The 19,326-nt window shown below is 51.1% G+C and overlaps 1 protein-coding gene across 12 annotated transcripts; it reads right to left on the bottom strand.

The window, feature by feature from the left end:
- Positions 1–1,183: 1,183 nt before the first annotated feature.
- Positions 1,184–19,273, bottom strand: dtnbb (dystrobrevin, beta b). Of its 12 annotated transcripts, none has more exons than XM_055505985.1 (20): positions 19,022–19,272; positions 17,444–17,478; positions 17,133–17,200; positions 16,951–17,031; positions 16,563–16,776; positions 16,036–16,121; positions 15,706–15,860; positions 15,522–15,627; positions 15,254–15,420; positions 14,541–14,665; positions 10,221–10,295; positions 7,198–7,288; positions 6,868–6,956; positions 6,632–6,745; positions 5,822–5,918; positions 5,624–5,644; positions 4,867–5,026; positions 4,702–4,791; positions 4,541–4,591; positions 3,887–4,035 (listed from the first exon to the last, which is right to left on the bottom strand). In XM_055505985.1, exons 3-20 carry the CDS (start codon positions 17,197–17,199, stop codon positions 4,010–4,012), a joined length of 1,815 nt encoding a protein of 604 aa, XP_055361960.1. In that variant the 5' UTR covers position 17,200; positions 17,444–17,478; positions 19,022–19,272; the 3' UTR covers positions 3,887–4,009. The 12 variants fall into 12 exon arrangements, with proteins under 12 accessions (XP_028995211.1, XP_055361960.1, XP_055361963.1 ...); XM_055505988.1 differs by having other exon boundaries at positions 6,868–6,950; XM_029139377.3 differs by having other exon boundaries at positions 4,541–4,594; positions 19,022–19,271.
- Positions 19,274–19,326: the final 53 nt, after the last annotated feature.

The following is a 19,326-nucleotide window of genomic DNA, read 5'->3' as shown; positions in this document are numbered from 1 at the left end:
GATGGTCGCGGGGCCCCTACACAGAGCCTCCAGCAAGTTTTGGGGCCCATTGCAGCGATTAGGTCCTGGAAGGGAGATTCCGCCTCACCCTTGCGTTAAAGCCACTGGGTGATGCGGAATCTCCCTTCCAGGACCTTCCTATGAGCAATAGCTGCTGCCTCCACTGTATGTATACGTACAGATGCGTGAGTACATACATTGTGGTCATGTGGTCAGCACTTCATGTGCTGCAGAGTGGCTTCTGCTGACATTTGTGTTCTTTGCACACTGCACAGACCTCCGTAATTACACCACAGGCCCCATATGGAATGTTAACATAGTTGTGTGTGTTTGACACCGACGTTTCTTTCTCATTACTAAGGAATGCGTTTTGCCTCTTTCTATGGTTTTGTATAGTTCTGCACAATATATTATTATGGGATGCAACTTCACTATGATCCCTTCAATCACATCTGATCCCCGACTGGACGTCCCTCCATCACAACAGATAATTTATTTCCGAAAAACTAATAACATATCAATGTTGCATAGTGTTGCATTGGAGGAGAACCATTTTGTATGTCCTGCAATGACAAAGAAATAAATGTGATGCAAGGCCACACATGTCACAGCCTCCATAGAGCTCATGAACTCCTCACTTATTCCTTTCGGTGCTCTCGCTGTAAAATTACCTCCTCCGACGTGCAGCATTTCCAAGTCTGACCCAGGTGACTCATAAAAAGCCTCTCTACTGGTGACTTTTTGCAATCAAATGCGTGTAGCAGGAGATCAGGAGAATGTGGTTCACTGATCTCAGTGCAGCAGCAGCAGCAGCAGCGTTTCCTCTTTGCAGACGGTTCCCCTGAGGACAGGCGCCATAGCAGGACTCGCAGGGAAGAGCAGCACAACCTGCTCTCTGTCTCATCCTACTAACCCACAGAGGAGCCTGTTCAGGTCAGGAGCCCATCTCACCTGCATACATATACCACCATGTCTGGCCTGGAGCAACAAGAAATGAAGGTCAAGAAGCAGAAAACAGAATCACGGTTCAAGTTTTGCATCCTGGTGATCTAAAACATATTTATATTGGAACGTTTACCTTAATATGACCTCCTACGGTATTTATTACAGTTATGTTCTGCAGATGCTTGGACGCACTTTGACACAGGATGCTTCAGGAATAATCAGTAACAGACGGCCTCAGTCATAATTTAAATGTCTTTAATATATCACACATTTGATGTATTTACAAAAGACAAGTGGCTCTGTGACATAAAACAATGTTGCGTTAAATCAACATGAGAAGCATAACTGTACAGAACACGCGCACCAGCAGACGTCAGGGGAGCGTTCTATGCACGTTGTCTCTCTGCAGACACTTAAAGGATCATCAGCGTGTGCGCCTCTGCTCGACCGGCGGCGCATCGTTCGTTGCAGCCCCGAGCGCGGTCTTGCAGGACACACAGTATTGCCTCCGCACATCAGTGCACCTGGAATGTATCTTTGTTAAATATTAAATGTGTCTGACAGATTCCAGCAGCGGCAAAACCAGGCGTTCCGCGAAGCAACGACGACGCACCGATGCAGATGTGCTCCGATGCATATGCCTGTAGTCTGTATGACGGTATGACGGTTTTTGGCACGAATGTAAAGGCGAAGCCCCCCCCCCCCCCCCAATAAATAAGTAAATAAATAAATAAATACTTCGAAGTCACAGACCGAAACGTTGACATACAAGCTGACAGAGCAGCTCATTTGCTGAGTGGTTATTTGTACACAGCACTTCACAGAACAAGCTACAGGCACGAACCGAAAGAACAGAAACGTTTTTGCATTCAAGCGCGCACACAGAATAAAGGGGAAGACGGTCATCTGCGTCGTCGACCGTCCGGGAACTTTCCGACCAAAATAAGACAAACTTTCTGACAAGCAGCGGTCGCGCGAAGCCTTTGATCCACGACCGTTCGGGGTTTGTGCGCCGGCTCGTGCGACTCAACATCTGGGCAGCTGTGAGTGTGCGCGTGTGTTTCGACGAACTCATTACAACGACTGCACCACTAATACTGTAAACCAGAACTCCAACAATAATATTAACATAGAGAAGAACAAAGAACTGAAAATCGAAACCATCACATTTAGAACAATAATTACAGAGGAGCCTCGTCCCAACGCTGTAACAGGATACTGAAGCCTTCTTTATAGGATCAGTGCACTCTACAAGAGTTTCTGTGGTTTCGGCTCCTCCATTACTGCCTCCAGGCCTTTACTACTGCATCACATTCAGTCAGCGCTCATTAATATGCCGAACGACAAAGAGCCTTGAACCAGAAGACAAAACGTGTGAAGGTAACGTTGCCTCGAGGATGAACATCCATCGCGCTCGACGGCTACCTCGGCGACAGACAGACCCGTGAAAGACACAAACTCACGCACGGACAAACTATATTCAACATCATGCATCACCAAATAGCACTTCAGAATAACTTGTCGTTTTTATAATCCACGGTCAATCTTGCTGCTTCTAAGAGTTCCATTCCAAAGTAAGACGAACCCCTGACCTTTGACCCTTTACTCCTCTGCCTATAAGCACATTTCCCCTGGAGTCGCTCTGCAGTCCCTGAGCACCTAAACGTTTTCATGACTTTATTGGCTAAATAAAACTATCCAAGCACTTCCTACATCCTGACCCTCCCTGCACCTTCACATATATGTGTACATTTAATAGAACTCAGCAGCTGAGGTCGTTACGACAAACGACCCGAGGTGCTTCACTACGCGCTAGGACTGAAGCTACCAGCTATTTCAGAAGGCGGCACCGAGCTCTGCTGAGTGTCACCATGACCTTCAGGCGGTTCGGTTCCCGAGACGTTATTGTGTGCAGGAGTTGCCCCCGGCTTCTATGTGCACAGCCCTCTTATTTGCAAAGGTGGCTCGCGGAGAGCACAGTAGCAGCAGAACAGTGTGTGACTCAGGGAGTGTGTTCACACGTCCACAGTATTCTGGAGCGAGGGAAAGCTGTGGACGCGCATCCTCAGGCAGCAATGATACAAACAGCTGGGCATTAGATTTGAAGTACCATTATGAATAAGTTGTGCCAGAATATACCGCACATTAATATTACAGAGCTTCTTGCTTATTTCTGGGTGAACGTGAGACAACAGACATTTAGTTTGGTTGTTTTTCAATTTGCTTGTTTGGTTTGACCCTCAGTGCAAAACAGATGAAATCAGCGAGTCAAAGAGCTTTAAGGCAAAGCAGGCACTGAATCATAACGATAGGTTGTGGGTTCACATGAGGCCGTGGCTGCACACAGGGGTTTTCTGAGCTCTTGCCTTTAATAGCACATACAGTACTGGGACTTTAAGCTGTAGCTGGATGCTAGTATTTGCTTTACATTTTTTACACAGTTTAGCAAAATGACCAGGATACGGAATCTGAAGGAAAACGAGCTCAACATGAGTTTTGAGGGGGGACACGGCGGGACCCCCCCCCTCCAACGTGTCACCGTGAACTCCACGGAGAGCTGGCATAGCATGGTGCAGTCTCGGAAGTCAGACGCGAGTGCGACGGCGTGTAAAAAAAAGGGAACGATCCGACGTAGCGAGGAATATCAGCGCTGATCATACGAAAGCAACGACGGGGGACGTGGGACGACAGGAGGCCACCGTCTGCGAGTCGGGGGCCCGTGCACTGTGGTATTTACACAATGAGCTGCTGCAGCGGACGGGGACGGGGGGGGGGAGCAGCACAGCGAGTCATTCCTTAGCAGTCCGGAGGGAAATCATGGGCTAATTACAGCAGGACAAAATACACACTCGCTAATTAGTCACATCTTGCTCCCTGCAAGGTGCGAAGAAACTTTTTTTTCACATAGTGAAATCCTGTTAGATTACAGCATGCATTACTCTACGTGCTAATGCCAGGGAGGAGGGGGGGGGGGGGGGGGGGGGGGGGGGGGTTGTTGTTATTACTGATTCTTCCCAGTTGATGACTGTCTGTCCTGCAGGACGTGGGTGGCGTTCACTTCCCCTCAGTGCTTCTGTACTCTCAGTGTGCCTGCACACACACACACACACACACACACACACACACACACACACACACACACACACACACACACACACACACACACACAGGATTTAGTGACGGAAGGCAGCCTGAGTTCCTTTAAAAACACACCCAAACAACATGGCAACCCGCCACCTTGCTAATTGTGGCTGCAGAGCCGTAGCAGCTCATTATAAAAAAGCTAAATATGTGTTCTTGGCTGCAGAGCAAATATTTCTCTGCGGCCATCTCCTCCGGACCAAGCAATTAACAAACAATTAGCTGTAGCTACTATTTATGTAGTAATAACTGGATAACTTTAAAGTTCATCATCAGTTTATCATCCCATTATCTGACGACTGCTTGGCTTGATCCCAATTGTCCTGTGAGAACCTGAGAATTATAACATGTTGGTGTTTTCAGCCCTGTTATGGTTACCATGACTCCTTGTGTGAGTGACATCATGACCATACAGTACTGACAGACTTTGAGCATGTGCTGCCCTTTGACTGACCTCTGTCTCCACCGTTCCTCATGCTGGTCTCCTCCTCCTCTCCTCCGTCGTCTACTTTAAAGAGAAAACCTGAGATTTCAGTGACGGCGATCTCTGACAACGGCGCAAAGACAGCAACCGGACCTACACTCAGATGAGTGGAACGTGCGACGCGCGCTGACCTGAGTGCAGCTCCTTCACCAGCGACGACATGGTGTTCGTGATTGAATCAGCAGCGACTAACAGATCGTTCCGCAGGTTCCGAGGGACACCTGGGGAACAGGTGGCACATTAAAAACGCCCGTCGCTTCGAGGGTAGCCTCTCTTCGCGTCCGGTGCAGACTCACCCTGAGCGAAGGCCTCCAGAACGTCCCCCCCCACCCCCGCCAGGCAGTCCTGCGGCGTGTGAGTGGGGGTGGACCCGGCCGAGGTGGAGCGTATGGGCATGGGCATGGAGCAGCCGGCGCCGTGGCTGGGGGAGGAGTGAGGGGAGCCTCCAGACTGGGACTGCAACATACAAACACGCCGCATCACCGCATGTCCCAAGGTTTTGCACTCACACTCCTGCTACTGTATTATGTATTAGTCACGTCTGGCTGGGACGGGTTCAAAGACCGGGTAAATCCAATTAATCTAATCAACAAAGCAACTTTCAGAACCGGCTATTCCGGGTCTCCGTCGTCCGCCTTCGCTTCATGTGTGAGCGGGGACTGGGCCGGTGCTGAGCCCAGAGAAAGGAGCTGTGTGTTTCTGGACTGGTGCAGGGCCCGGCCCGTGGCCCGTGGCCCGTGGCCCGCGGCCAGGCAGGCGGCAGATGGAGGGAGGTCGTCGGCGCCGATGAAAGCAGCCGCTCCCCCACATTTGGGCTAAGAAAAGCGCGGCTCCCTCCACTTGTGACCTGAGGAGGCCGCTTTCAAAGCCTGGGTTTCAGCCTGTGGTTGGACTTTTGTCCGATAAAAGGGCTGGATCAGAGTAACCCAGTTAGTGGAACCCTCCCTAACATCCTCCTGCAAACGTATCACACACAGCACCTACATCACATCTGTTTGAAGGGAGGGGGTCTGGAGGTATTGAGCCTTGCAAACTGAATTAAGGGCAACTTACAGCCTGCTTCTGCTCCTCATCCTATCAGCCGGCAAAGGTGAGCAGAAACAGGGAGAGAGAGAGAGAGAGCACAGAGAGCCAAAGCAACAGAATTAAAGCAGGGGAAGAAAAAAGGAGAAAGGAGTTTTCCAACTGTGTGCAAAGGACGAGCAGGCTGCGCTCCCGAAAGGCCGGGTGCCGAACGGGCGGCCGTCTCACCTTCAGCAGCCGCATGAGTCCCTCCAGCTGCACCATCAGCTCCCGTCGGCTCTCCTGCAGGGCCGACATGCGCCGCTCCAGCTCGTCCTTCCGGTGTCTGCGGCACGACAGCACAGAGTGGAGCTGGATTATTCTGAGCCAGCGGGCGCGTCCATCGCTCAGGACTGGACCCGCTGGGTGTTAATTGCGGGTTCTGGAGCCAATCGAGCGTGTGATAATCTACGTTCAGACGTTCGCGTTTGAATGACAAACAGGTGGCGCAGGTTCAACACTGCACTTTGCACCTGGACCTACTGACTAAAGGGTTAAATTATTGACCTTCTCTGTCTGAGAGGAGCTCGTCGTTTCCCTCTGGTGTTCACTGCGTGTAACTGCATTATAAGGACTTTTGAACTTAAAGCAGCTGCAGGAGCTGAACAGGTTTCCAGGTTAAAGATATAATAGAAATTAGCCAGACAAATAGAGACATGAGGAGGACAGATGTGCTCTATGTAATTTGTTTTTGATTCATTATTTAGGGCAGACAAGTTAAACAAGGAGTCATTCAGGGCAACAAGTGCTTAACAAATGTCTTCTCAGGGCGAGTCTGTTTCAAGAACTGAACCCAAGGGCCCGAGTGTCCTGTCAGCGTGATGAATGCCGGCGCCGCCGCTGATCCAATTCAAAAACACCCTCCTGAATTAGGCAGACGTTATTTCTACTTGAGGAACGGCTTCGACCCATATAAACAAAGCAGCCCTGCGGCGCCGCCCGCTACACTCGCTCCGACACATTGGTCCCGGTTCCGCTCGTCGCCAAGGCGACCGCTACCTGAGGAGCCGCAGCTCGGTCAGCAGCGTGGGGTTCTGCTGGGCCTTCTCCGGCGTGGGCTGAGACGCCTGCTCGTGCTCCAGGCGCAGCCTCTGGATCTCCTGGAGGATTTCCCTGTGGGGCGACAGCACAGTGATGGAGCGTCGGAGGAGCAGGTGTGCAGCCTGGCACGCAAGCGCCTGCGAACTGCAACTGTTCACCCAAAACGTACAACGCGATGCTGTGAGAGGCCGTACCTGTTCTTGTTCTCCAGCTCTGCAATCAGCTGCCTCTGCTGCTTATTGGCGTCGAAGTTGAAACTCAGGTCCGTGGGAGGACACTGTTGCTGAAAGACAGAATGGTCAGAGTGGCTTGAACAGAAGGAGCGCTGGTGACTCTGATGCTTGTGTTTTAATTGCGTATGGATCAGAATTCACAGTAAAAGTCAAAAGTCAACAAAGTCTCCTCTGTCTCTGGTTCAGGATTCGACAGTTGTAGCGCAGTGTCATTATTGTGGTGGTCCGTTATTAATTGGCTCTTGTAACGGCGCCCCACGCTCACTCGTCGTGCGACTGCGGGACACTCACCGTGGAGTTGCCGGCCTCGGCCGCCAGACGGGCAGCATAGCGGGCGATGAGGCGGTGCTCCTCATCCAGCCTGCTGGGACTCTCCAAGACACTGCCCACACGCACAACACACACCGACACGCGCACGCACACACACACACCCATGCACACACACGCGCACACGCACGCACAACACGCACGCACACACGCACGCACACACACACAACACACACACATGCACACACACACACGCACAACACACGCACACGCATACGCACACACACACACACACACACACAGCACTCATTAATGTCACAGAAGAGGAGAAGCGGCTCAAACTGATTATATTTATACGGATTTGCATCAGAAGAACTTCAGCGACCTTAATAAACGACACATGGTTTTGACTGGAGTGTTGACAGACAGACTGAGATAATTGGTGGCGGCCATGAAGCGTGACAGATCAGAGACATCACCGGATGCCAAACGGAACGGCGCCGGTGCCAGGGTCCGTTCTGGGCATTTCATCACTCACTGGACCGTCTAACAAGGCACGGGGCTTTAAGTGGTCGTGGGTGTGGCATGTGGCGTGGACAGACGACGGGACATATGCCGCGGCTGCAGCGGAGAGGTCTCCAGCTCTGAGCGGAGTGCGCGCGAGAGGATGATTGAGGCCGTTAAACCCAATCGGACTTCAAACGCGCCGCATCAACAACCAACGGTCCCCGCGGGCTCCGCGGCCCAGGCGAAGCAGCCTTTAAATTCACGTTTCTTATCTTTCTTTAAGCTCGATTAGGAAAAAAAGCTGCCGGAGTGAGATAGTTTTAGCCGCTTATTTTAAGGGCTTTCTTATCGCATCTTAAAATATTTGGCAGATGCCTTGACCTACGGCAGGGTGGTGTCACCGGACTCAACTGAACGCAAAATTCAATCCACAAACACGCGTGTTTTGAGGGAAATGTTAAAAAAAACGTCTAAATGGGACATTGTGAATAATTGACAGCCCCGGTCCTCGGGCTGAAACACGGACGCTCCGGAGGCTGCTCCCACTGAAGCGGTACATCCACAGACATCGAGGCGCGGCGTGGGTCGGCTCGCGGAACGCGCTGACCCCACGTGCTCTGCAGCGTCGACCTGAATCCTCCGGCTGCAGCCGCTCTGGGGAGAATCTGTGCCAGGGATTGAATAAAGATGCAGGAAACGCCTCGAAGCCCTCCTGATCTGGCAACGCTCCCGGTTTCGTTTTCAGGGCACATCTGAAGCCTATTTTTAAGCAAATGCAACATCTGAGACACCGCTGGGTCAATTTGTCTCGGAAAAATATTAAATATATAAAACATAAAATAGTTCTGCGTAATAGGAAGCTATTATTTAATTTAGGGATTTATAATAGTTTAAAGGTGAGAATTTCATGTCACCTGTTGCTCCTCTTACTATAAGAAGACGTCACCGAAATCAAACCTGCTTTAAACGACCTCATGGAACCTGGAGCCTGAGCATCGGGGCTAAAGGCAGACAGACATTCATAGATCAAGGAGCAGGTCGGACGCAGGTCAGCGTCTCCGAAACCAAAAGCACCTGACGACATCTGGAAACATCACCGGCGACGTGTCCCAGAGCATCCTGCGACTTTGAATTATTGAGATCAAAGCAGGAAGGATTTAGCGGCGAGACGGCTTCGTCTAATACCTGCGTAAAATCTGCGACGTTGCTCTTTAATTACTTTTGCAACCGATTCTTGCGTCTGCGTTTTCTGTAGAAAATGACGCGTTTCTGTCAGTGATCATTTCGGGTGACGTTACGTCAGACAGAAACTTGGGAAAGGAAATCATCGATTGGTCTTTCGGACACGCGCTAAATTAATTAGACTGGTTCGTTCCCACCTCTTGGCTGCGGAAACAAAACCTTTCATATCGTTACATCATTTTGAAGATTCATTGTTTTCTGATTCCATATGTGACGTTTGGACGGAAGCCGATCGCTTGGTGACGTCACATTATCGCCTTCTCACTCGGCTCTGACGTCACACACACGTTCGTCTTGTCTGTGACATAACGAGTGGAATCTGAGGCAGCGCCACGAGGACTTCTGCATTATTCAGCAGTGACGTGTTTGACTCGTGCCAAAGCAGCACAGTCGTAAACCGTCCTTCTCTTTCACTAATTCACCTCCACATCTACGCTGTAGCAGCATTTACCCAAACGCTCCATTCATCGCAGAGATTTAACGCGCAACTTCCGTCCGACACGCGACAGCTCCGGAGTCGTCTGTGCACGTGCTCCCAGAGCCGCCGTGACTCACGCGGTAAAGTGTCGAGGCAAAGGTTATCGGGCGTCTTCGTTACGGCCTCGGGGGAGGCGTCGTCCTCCTCTCCCACACGCGACACCTTCCCACGACCTTCACCGACGTGGGCGCGAGGCATCGTTCGCCACCGTGCGAGGAATAAAGTCCATCTCGATGGGAAATTCAACCTGCTCGCTGCTTGTTGGAGTCCTATCCTCCCAAACACACAGGGGAAACCTTCCATCAGCGCTAGATCGCCCCTCTCTCACCGGAGTGTGATGTCATTTTATTAATGGCCTGACTCACTCCGTTGGAGGATGCTTTTATGATTAAAAATACCCATTTCAGGGCTCAGCGTAGCCGTGATGGGTGTTTATTTGCAGCGCGTCCCCTCCGGCTGCCTGAGTCCATCCCACAGAAACAATCCCTGCCTCTTACACCTCTATGTGTGCTGAACGGCAACACACACATCTGCACAAAGATGTGGTGGAGAGATAAGCAAAAGGAGAATTGAGCCCATCTCCGTTATCATTCATAACCTCCCTGTGGTTAGGGCTCGACCGGGCTCCAGTTCTATCCTAGTCCATCTGTCCAATCAGCCATTTGAGGAGGAGAAACGTCCTTTATAAATACACACACGCTGCTCGGATGCGAACACGTGCGTCAAGTGTGCGTTTCCACTGATGCTCAGACCGAGTGCTGTGGGATTCAAAGGGCCCGTTTCGCATGTGTGTAACCTTCGTCTTCTACACAACGCTTACCTTTTAGTGGGAGTCGGAGTCCCGGAGGACATGAGCATTGTGTCGTTCGTGTTGCCGGCCGCTGCCTTGGTCTGACTAAAAGACAAGATCACAGGCCTTTAATGCTACGGTGCAGACGCCGTGACGCTCATCAGCGCGGGGAGAGAAGGCATTTGCATTGTATTAATTATCATGAATCAGCGATCCTGACTTCAATTTCATCCAAATGCACAAGCGGGGGAGAGGAGGAGGTGGTGCACAAAACAGGCAACACGTTTTGCTCGAGACGACCTTAAATTGTTATAAATAATTGACTTTTCCCAGTAATTGAAATGTGTTTCAGGGCATTGGATTAAAACTAATTAACATTAGCGAGAGCAGCAACGGCGGATGAGAAGTCTAATTAAACTGGACGAGTGGGAGAAACTGGGAAAGGTGACTTTGTGTGTGTGTGTGTGTGTGTGTGTGTGTGTGTGTGTGTGTGTGTGTGTGTGTGTGTGTGTGTGTGTGTGTGTGTGTGTGTGTGCAGGGGTAATTTGTGAGCGTAAACAAAGCTTCGGGGCCCATCTGGCGGCTGAATCAGCGGCCCCAGCGAGCTCGCCGAGGCCCGAGTCACAGCGACTCATTAGCGGGGACTGAAATATCACGCAGCTCGTCTCAGGTGCTCCGAAGCTTCACGTTTCAGCAGCGCGGAGCCACTCGCTGCATCCGCGTCGCGCAGCTGCAGGACATTTAGTTATTAGCCTACATCTTTGGTGGCGCGTCATTCTTATTTGAACCGTCAGCATCTCTCAGACCAGAGAACACAGGAGAAAACAAAACGGAAGCAAAGTAGCAGCATAATCACAGATCCACTAATTATCTACTAATCGTTTGCAGCCTCATTTATTCATTCATTTTGCTTTAGCACTGTTCAAATTTTAAAGAAAACCACAGTATAGTATTTATAAGCTATAACAAACGCAGCCTCATTCCCGTGTTTCAAGCCCTACGGTTAAAATAGTAAAAGCTGTCGAAGCCGCACGCGCTTCCCTGGAGTCTCCTTTACGGACACGTCCACGTGAAAAGTGTTTACATCTCATCCGCTGCGCGTCGTGTGACGGCGGCTGGAGGAGCGCTCCGGGGCGGCGGACGCGGCGTCGCACTTACCTCTGCGGGGGGAGAGAGCACGTGCCCGGCTGGAAAAACACATCCGAGCGCCGCTGTCGCCAGATTCCTAATCTGCCCTCAGCCGAGCGGGCGAGCGAGCATCTCAACGCACTACACTGCTGCTGTCTCCAAGGAAACTCGGCGGTCACGTGACGCCGTGACGACGTCGCCTCTCTCGCTCTCTCTCTCTCTCTCTCTCTCTCTCTCTCTCTCTCTCTCTCAACCTCCCCGCTCTCGCTCTGCCGCTCTCATATCAGCGCACGCTGGAAATTAGGGGAATGCTGTTTGCTGTAAACTCCTCAATCACCACATCTAAAAAGCAAAAGGGAAGAAATCCTCCTTTCTGGACAAAACGTTATTCGTGCATTGACAGATCTCAGCTGTTACATAAGTCAGAGCTCTTCACATCCGCCCTATGAATAATCATCTCTCCTCTTCCACCACTGACGTTGGACAGTAAAGTAACACGCATCCGGGCGTCAGCGCTCGCGGCCTCGCGGCTCACTGACTCGAACAGCTGATTAAGGTCACGTGCGCTCCGTCGGCCCCCGAGGTCAAACGCAGACGAACCGTCTCCTAGAACATTTAGGTTCTAGGAGATCAAGGGCTGCACTGCGCTAAGCCTCGCGCTACCTGCGTGCGCCAAATGACAATGCGCGCCCCCGTCTTTTTACTCGGCACTCGGCGGAGGCGCAGACAAATTAAGTGCCGTAGTGCTGCACGCGCACTCATTCACCTTATTTCAGGCGACAATGGATGCAGCTAAAAATAAGACATCAACAAGGAGCAGCTTCTGTCTGAAGCTCACAAAAAAGTGAATTAAATGCCTGTTCTCCTCCATCTGACACTGATGGACTTCATGTAATAAGATGTGGAACAGGAAGAGACGTTTTAGAGAGCGGCTGCTAAATATTTAACATAAGACACAGATTTTTGCAATATATTGTTTTTTCTACTTTAACGCAAACTATGCAAGATGCCTGTTGTCACTGTGCTCAGTCTGAGAGTATAGAAGCTGAAGGTTTCAACTTTGCTGAGGCGACAGTGCATCCAAACCTATAACGTCTCTCCCAAACAGTCCCAGACACTCTCCCTGACAGTCTGAGCTGAGGGAATAATTCACAGCGCAGCTCTTCGTTCGCTCCTGCTTTCAGAATGCCAGGAAATGTTTTCAGACGGCATCAAAACAGCTGCGAATGGGCGCTGGAGACTCGGAGAGTCGCGTCGGCTTGATGTGGGAGCGTTGATCAAACCTGACGCTCTACCCTGATTCTGCCATTATTACTCACTCATCCCCCCCCCACACACACACACACCTGAGAGACCACGCTGATGGATGACTCCGCGTCGCACACGCACTCATCAGGACAGAAGCCGAACTACTTTTAGGTTACTCGGTGGATCTCTGTCTATATCTCTCGTTCTCTCTATGTATGATCTATAAAAACAGAGTGGGAGAAGACGGAAAATGGAGGATTGGCAGTTTTCCGAATAATTATCCAAGGGATCTGGTTTGGGGAGGATTTCTGTAGCCATCAGGGAAATCAGCCTGAGAATGTTAGACAGATAATAACTATATTCACCGCTACGTTCACCATAAACCATAAAACAGGAAGTATTCTGTGTGTGTGTGTGTGTGTGTGTGTGTGTGTGTGTGTGTGTGTGTGTGTGTGTGTGTGTGTGTGTCCTTGTCATCTTCTGGACGTGCACAGTTGAATGCAGCACCTTTAAATCTCAGCCAATGCTAATCGCACATGAATGCGCATCCTCAAAAGGTTGTCGGGCTTAAAAAAAAAAACATCTTTTCACGGCATGACAGGCGCTATTCAACCATCACCCACTAATGAAAACACAAACGCTTCCGCGACTGAAAATAGCCTTTCTACCATCGTCAAAGACGGGGACAGGCGACACGGAGCCGTCCTGCGTCACACGTAACAATAGAAACACAGGCGGATACAAGCAGGTCCTGGAGGTCACTGGTCCCGACCTGAAGGTCAGAGCACATCCACACATCGCTTTCCAGGAGATTAAACCTCATTTAGAGAGCAGACAAGTCCTAAAGGAGACGCTTTGGAGCAGGAAGTTCCTGGAATGTCTCCAAAAGATCTACAGAGTAAATCTGAGCCAAATGACCAGAGGGGAAGAGCAGGAGGCCGTTTACTGAAGTGCAAGAAAGCACAACAACACAAACGAACAGTTCTGCAGTCAGACTGAAAAATGGATCATAAACATCAAAAGGCGTGAGTGCATTTATGAAGAATGACCCAGTGAGTGTCATTCCCACATCACTGCTATTATTAGTATTGATTGTCAATATTGATGCATGAGCAGGATTTTAACAGCTATTTGTGTTGGCGTTTCCACCAGAGTCAGGACAAGATCAGACTCAGATATGAAAAGTGAGAAGAAATCCGTCCAGTTCATCAACGTTCTCCTGAATGAAAGGATTAGGGGCCGAGGCCCTGGCGCGATCAAATCCAATCCAACCAACAACAGCGATCCCCGCGTCCAGCCTCCATCGTCCGACACCAGCGCCGCAGCCGCAAATTTGATCTCAGTCAATATTAATCTACTTGTGTGATGTAATTTCATGCTACGCAGCTTACGCGGCGCGGACTAATCCAATCGCCTCATCTCTGGGCCGGAGGAAAACATCCGGGTCGACGCTCGGCTCTCCGCGGCCACGGAATGGAAAGTTATGCAAATGCGAGCATCAGCCTGAACGCGTGGGGCGCGGCTGAAGCTCGCTACTATGCTGCTTCTCAGTGGTGGAAGTGATGATGGAACCCGTGCTATTCCTCAGCCCAAATGTAAATGAGGGCGCAGGAATATAACGCATGGCCTGTAATGACTTCCAGGCGCCTCTGAGCCTGGCGCGTGGGATTTACACCCGCGTCCCTGTTCCAGACTGATGAGGACGACCACGCTCTCATCGGCAGTGGCCACTGTATATCACATTATATATCAGCGGCCCCACATTAGTAAATAATGAGGGGGTTGACATCCTCGGGCAACGGCACTTAGTCATGTAGAGACGGCGAAATGGGACGGATGGAGACAGCTACATGACAAGAACAGACTATGGATGAGGAGCGGCCTCGGCCCCGGCGCGTTATTAATCCATAAATCAGCCGGGCTCCTCTCATCGGTGACACCGGAGGCTGCGGACGCTCCGGAGGCGGCACTTACACGGTGTGGGCCAGCTCCTGCGGCCGCTCCGCCTGCTCGGGGAACACGGGGTGCGGCGGCTCGCCGATCGGGACGCAGCCCAGAGATTTACTGATGGCGTGGCTCAGCTTTTTGGCCGGAGACTTCTGTAAAAAGGATCAGAGGGGGGTAAAGCTGCTTGGTGAGTCATTCATACAACTGGGCCAAGCGTTTTTTTGTCATGTATGAGTTATTAGAACATAATTGTCTTATCTTCCATGACATTTTTGTGGTAGACGATGAACCGGCATGTTTTCTAAAAGTACAATTTACACCAACTAGCCCCTAAAGATAGATAGAAGATTTTCTTATTTCCGATGATGTTTTCTGTTTTGTGCTCTCAGGCGCGTCATACACACACACACACACACACACACACACACACACACACACACACACACACACACACACACCTCAATTCTAACCTCAGCCCTAAAATCACACCTTGACCCTCAAAAAGGCCTTCAGACGTGTCTCCACGTCGAAGGCCACGTTCCACATTTACAAGGTAATGATTAAGTTTTAGGGAGATGCAGCGGCATCAAACACTTAGTCGATATAATTTCATTTGCCAAAATGACTGAAAGCACTTAAAAACCCTCTTGGACTGAAGAGGACTGAAGATGCAGGTAGATGTAGAATCATCCCTCGTATTCACAGAGATTCATCATGAGTCTGACGTGAGCGCCGCTTACCCAGGATGAGTGCTCTTTCATTTGGTGCTGGTTGCTATGGGGACCATTCGCATGGCCACGCCAGAAGCAGCTCTGGCAAAGCTGGTAGCCATGGCACTGTTGGCACCGGTACCGGAAACCCATCATGCTCTCGCTCCGGCAATATGAACATTCCACCGGATGGAAGACTGAATGAGGAAAAACCAAATCACACCCGCTTATTAAAACAATAGACTTTTTACTGAGCTTTGATCCGTTCTCTGTAAGTATCACAAATGACGCGTCTCACCGTTTTCAACATTGGCAAGTCGGTGCATGAGCGGGAGCCATATGAGACACTGTGGAGGTGGATCCGCCATCAACACATCCAAAAATGTGTTCAGGATGATCTTCTTCTAGATGCAAACACACAAACGTGAGCACACAGTGCGGGAGGCGGGGGAGGAGAGGGGGGAGTCGCGCTCCTGCTGTACCTGCTGAGGGAAGCACGTGCGCACAGAGTGCTCCGTGTAGCCGAACGACGGCCCCTCGAACACGGCTGTGGGGAGTTTCAGCACCTCCCGGAGGAACTGGTCGAACTTGGCGAACACCATGACTCCACTCGAGTCGGAGATCTGTGAGAAGATATCTGCAAGACAGCCGGCGTGACAGGGCGTTCTGAGTGTCATTCATTTGGATGAGCAATGCGTCTCTGCGCCAATGCTGCCCCCGTGTGGTTGTCCGGAGCAACTGCACGCACACTGAGGAAAATCCAGCTAATTTACGATGAGTGATTCATAAAAACAAGTCCAATATATACTCACAGCGTAGTTTGTCCACAATTTTGCCTCCGCACATTGTGGCCAGCATGGCCTTCATTGAGAAAACCGTCAACTTCCCGTGGCTTTCGCTGCAAAGATGAAAGAAATCGTCCCTAAGCGGCTGACATTCACCGGTAGCTGAAGAGCTAAAGTGTTCAAAATCACGGCCTAAGCCTCAAGTCACGGATTAACACATGCGGCCCGTCTTCAGTCGGCCTTCGAACGAGCTTTGGCCCCACATTCGTTTAGCGCCGGCTTCCGGGCGGAGGCAGCAGAGTACATGAAAGCCCTTCTGCCTAATTCAGTCTGGACCTCAGGGACAGATAGATACCACTTCCTGTGATTGCACACAGTCATTTGCACCGAGTTTCCCAGAGATACGGCAGCGAGAATAATAACGGAGCACCGCAGAACGGAGCCGATCAGTCCGAATCACAGGTACAAAGATGCTCAATAATACTGTGAACCTATAGCTTCATTAGGAACACCTGTACCTGTGCAGGCCATTCAATCCAGCACAGCCTCTGTACCTGTCATAGGTGGCCACCATGAAGTTGAGCAGCAGCCCGATGGACTGCTCCACGTTGATCTGGTGGGTGGTGGGCAGCCGCTTGTTGAGCTGGTAGTAGATGGAAGACAGGATGGTCTCCAGCCGGGACACGTTGATCTCAGCGTTGTGGTCCAACGTGTTGAGCCCATTGTCGCGAAAGGCTTCGATCATGTTCCACACGTCCACCAGATGGACTGAAGGAGGGACGGACACACACACACACACACACACACACACACACACACACACACACACACACACACACACACACACACACACACACACACACACACACACACACACCATGAGATCAATGAAGTGTGGATTTGCGCTAATGCTCACGCAATGTTAGAAATCTAAATGCTCACGGTTGCATCTCTTCTGCACGAACCGGAGTTTGCAGGCCGTCCTATAGGTCGAAAGCCTGATAACGTCGAAGTTCTGGGCTCCTGAAAAAAAACAAAACATCCACAGACTCGCTGAGCTTGTGTGGAGGCAATGACACTGAGGGGACACGGCCCCTGTTTGAGGCCTCACGGCCGCCACTCACTCATTTCCATGAAGAGCTGCCTCTTCTCCACTGTGGCCTTGCCCCGTTTGCTGCCTTCCTCGATCATTCTGTGGCACATCAGACGCCCAGCAGTCATTCATTAAATATAATTTTACATTTTGAATGAACGGAGAAACACAAAAAAGCTTCTGTTGAATATTAAGTGTGTTGTGTCTGACTTCCTGCTTTACTCCAGGTTCCCTTTGAAACAACAGAGGAGTCACTGTTCCATTCATTTCCTCAGAGGCGTCACCGGGGCTTTTAATGCGGTGGCAGTACAGTCATTGTGATGATGAGCGTTTGGAGCCTACCTGTCTGTGGCTGGGTGTCAAACGCAGTGAAGCCCCTGGAAAAAAAGGCATCAGAGTTACTGAAGGGCGTCGTTGCGGTCCGTGCGGCCGCTGTTCCTCGCTGTCAATGTGCAGCTGACTTTCAGATGCGTAATTAACACCTCCCCTCGCTCCCGCTCTCAAGGACTTAATTAACTCCCAATTTGGGCTTTTGTTTCCCTCCCCGTCTCCTCCAGCTGAGATATTGCTGGGCTGCCGGTGGCCCACTCCCCCCCCCCCCCCGGGTCTGTGCAAATGATGATTCTCCATGACATCCCGTTGGAGAGTGGCCGCGTCCTGTGGGCTGATGACTCAGGCCGAGCTGCAAAGGAGCCACTTAACGGCGGCCGGACGGCGAGTGATGGGTGGCCCACACGGCCTCGGAGCGGGCGCCCGGAACATGTCTGGATCGCTTTCATGTTCACGTGGTCCGTTGACCGGGAGAGGAGGGCGATCAGCTGACCGGCAGAGCGCAAGCAAAGAGCCCGGGGTCCTGCCATTAGCTCCCCCTCTCTCTGTCAATCACAAACCTACGAGGGAGATGTAAATTTCCTGCTGTTGAAGTAAGACTGTGGCAAATCATCAACCAGTTGTTTCCTACATCAAGTCGGGAACAGGGCAATAAGGCTGTAATCAGACATGTTGGTGGGAGGTGACTCGTAAACACACCGACAGGCAAAATAACACGATGCCTTGTAAATATCCTATGAAGTAAGTGCAGAAATTCATGAGCAGGCAACTCTGTGGCTGTGATCAGTGCTTCAAAGGGGAAATAAAAAGATTCATCTTTTTTTTTTTTTTTTTTTTTTTTGCACAAGATAAGGGAAAAAAAATCCAGCCCTTAATAATTCATAGACAATGAATCCACAGATGAGAGGGGATGCTGAACGCCACACACCGGAGCCAGCGAGGGGGGGGGGGGGGGGGGGGGGGTTCTGTCAAGCGCGTTCATTCAGTTGCACATAAATGTCAGGCGGTAGTAGGTTTGTGATGTCAGCCTTTCTGATGCGGTGGGAGGAGGAGGCGGGGGGTGATTACGGGCCTGTAAAGGTGCGTTCCGCTGTAACCGCACCTTCGGCTCCGAGGTAATGACAACATCCTTTGACGCGCGTCAACGTGAGGACTCTGCTGCAGCATCTCCCCCTCCGCTCATACCATTCACTTCCCCCATTCCCACGAGCCCCAGTTGTGGCTGCGAGCAATTCCGCATTAGTTAAAACCCACTTCTGAAGCGACGGCAGCGCACAAACGCAGCCATATTGCAGATTTAACGGCGTTTTCGCCTTATTTCCGCAGTGAGACTGCTGTGTCGTGATTCCTATATAATTATATATATATATTTCTACATAAACAATGACGGCCGCTCATCTTTTCTAATAAGCAGCGCGGCAGGGAACTGGCCTACACCGGAGGAAAATCGCGCAGGTCGCGTTAAGCATCATCATCATCATCATCCTCGGCAGCAGCAGCAGCAGCGGCGGCAGCGGCAGATGGGGAGGATAAGTGGTCCAGGGTGAATGAGGGGGATATTTCCTCCGTGATTCACAGCCGCACTCTCACCTTCGGTGAACGCACGCGTCCGTCCGCCGACGTTACAGCTGTCCGAGCGACGAGAGGCGGCTCCGTCCATCCATCATCCATCCAGGCTCCGCCGCCGCTTCACTCCACTTCAGGATTGTGAACTAAACTGCGGTTGAAGCCGCGCACGCAAACGTACGAGCGCCTCGTCGCCGCATCGTCAGCGACCCAGCGGCAGAGGACGGCAGAGCGCAGCGCAGGAAGGCTCGGAGATGCCATGCGCGGCACCTACTAGGCTTTTACGCATGTGCGCGCGCACGCACGCTGATTAAAGGCGCACTACTACT

Source organism: Betta splendens, chromosome 22 (genome assembly GCF_900634795.4).
Source record: "Betta splendens chromosome 22, fBetSpl5.4, whole genome shotgun sequence".
Classification (NCBI taxonomy): Eukaryota; Metazoa; Chordata; class Actinopteri; order Anabantiformes; family Osphronemidae; genus Betta; species Betta splendens.
This window is presented reverse-complemented; position numbering and strand designations above follow the sequence as displayed.

Excerpts from the sequence above, each read along its gene's own strand:
- dtnbb (XM_029139378.3), bottom strand. The coding sequence starts at position 17,199 with ATGATCGAGGAAGGCAGCAAACGGGGCAAGGCCACAGTGGAGAAGAGG. Across the intron at positions 17,032-17,132 it reads GCAGCTCTTCATGGAAATGA|GAGCCCAGAACTTCGACGTT; the intron begins GTGAGTGGCGGC and ends GTTTTTTTTCAG. Across the intron at positions 7,289-14,540 it reads CAGGAGCTGGCCCACACCGT|TGTCTTGGAGAGTCCCAGCA; the intron begins GTAAGTGCCGCC and ends GCGTGTGGGCAG.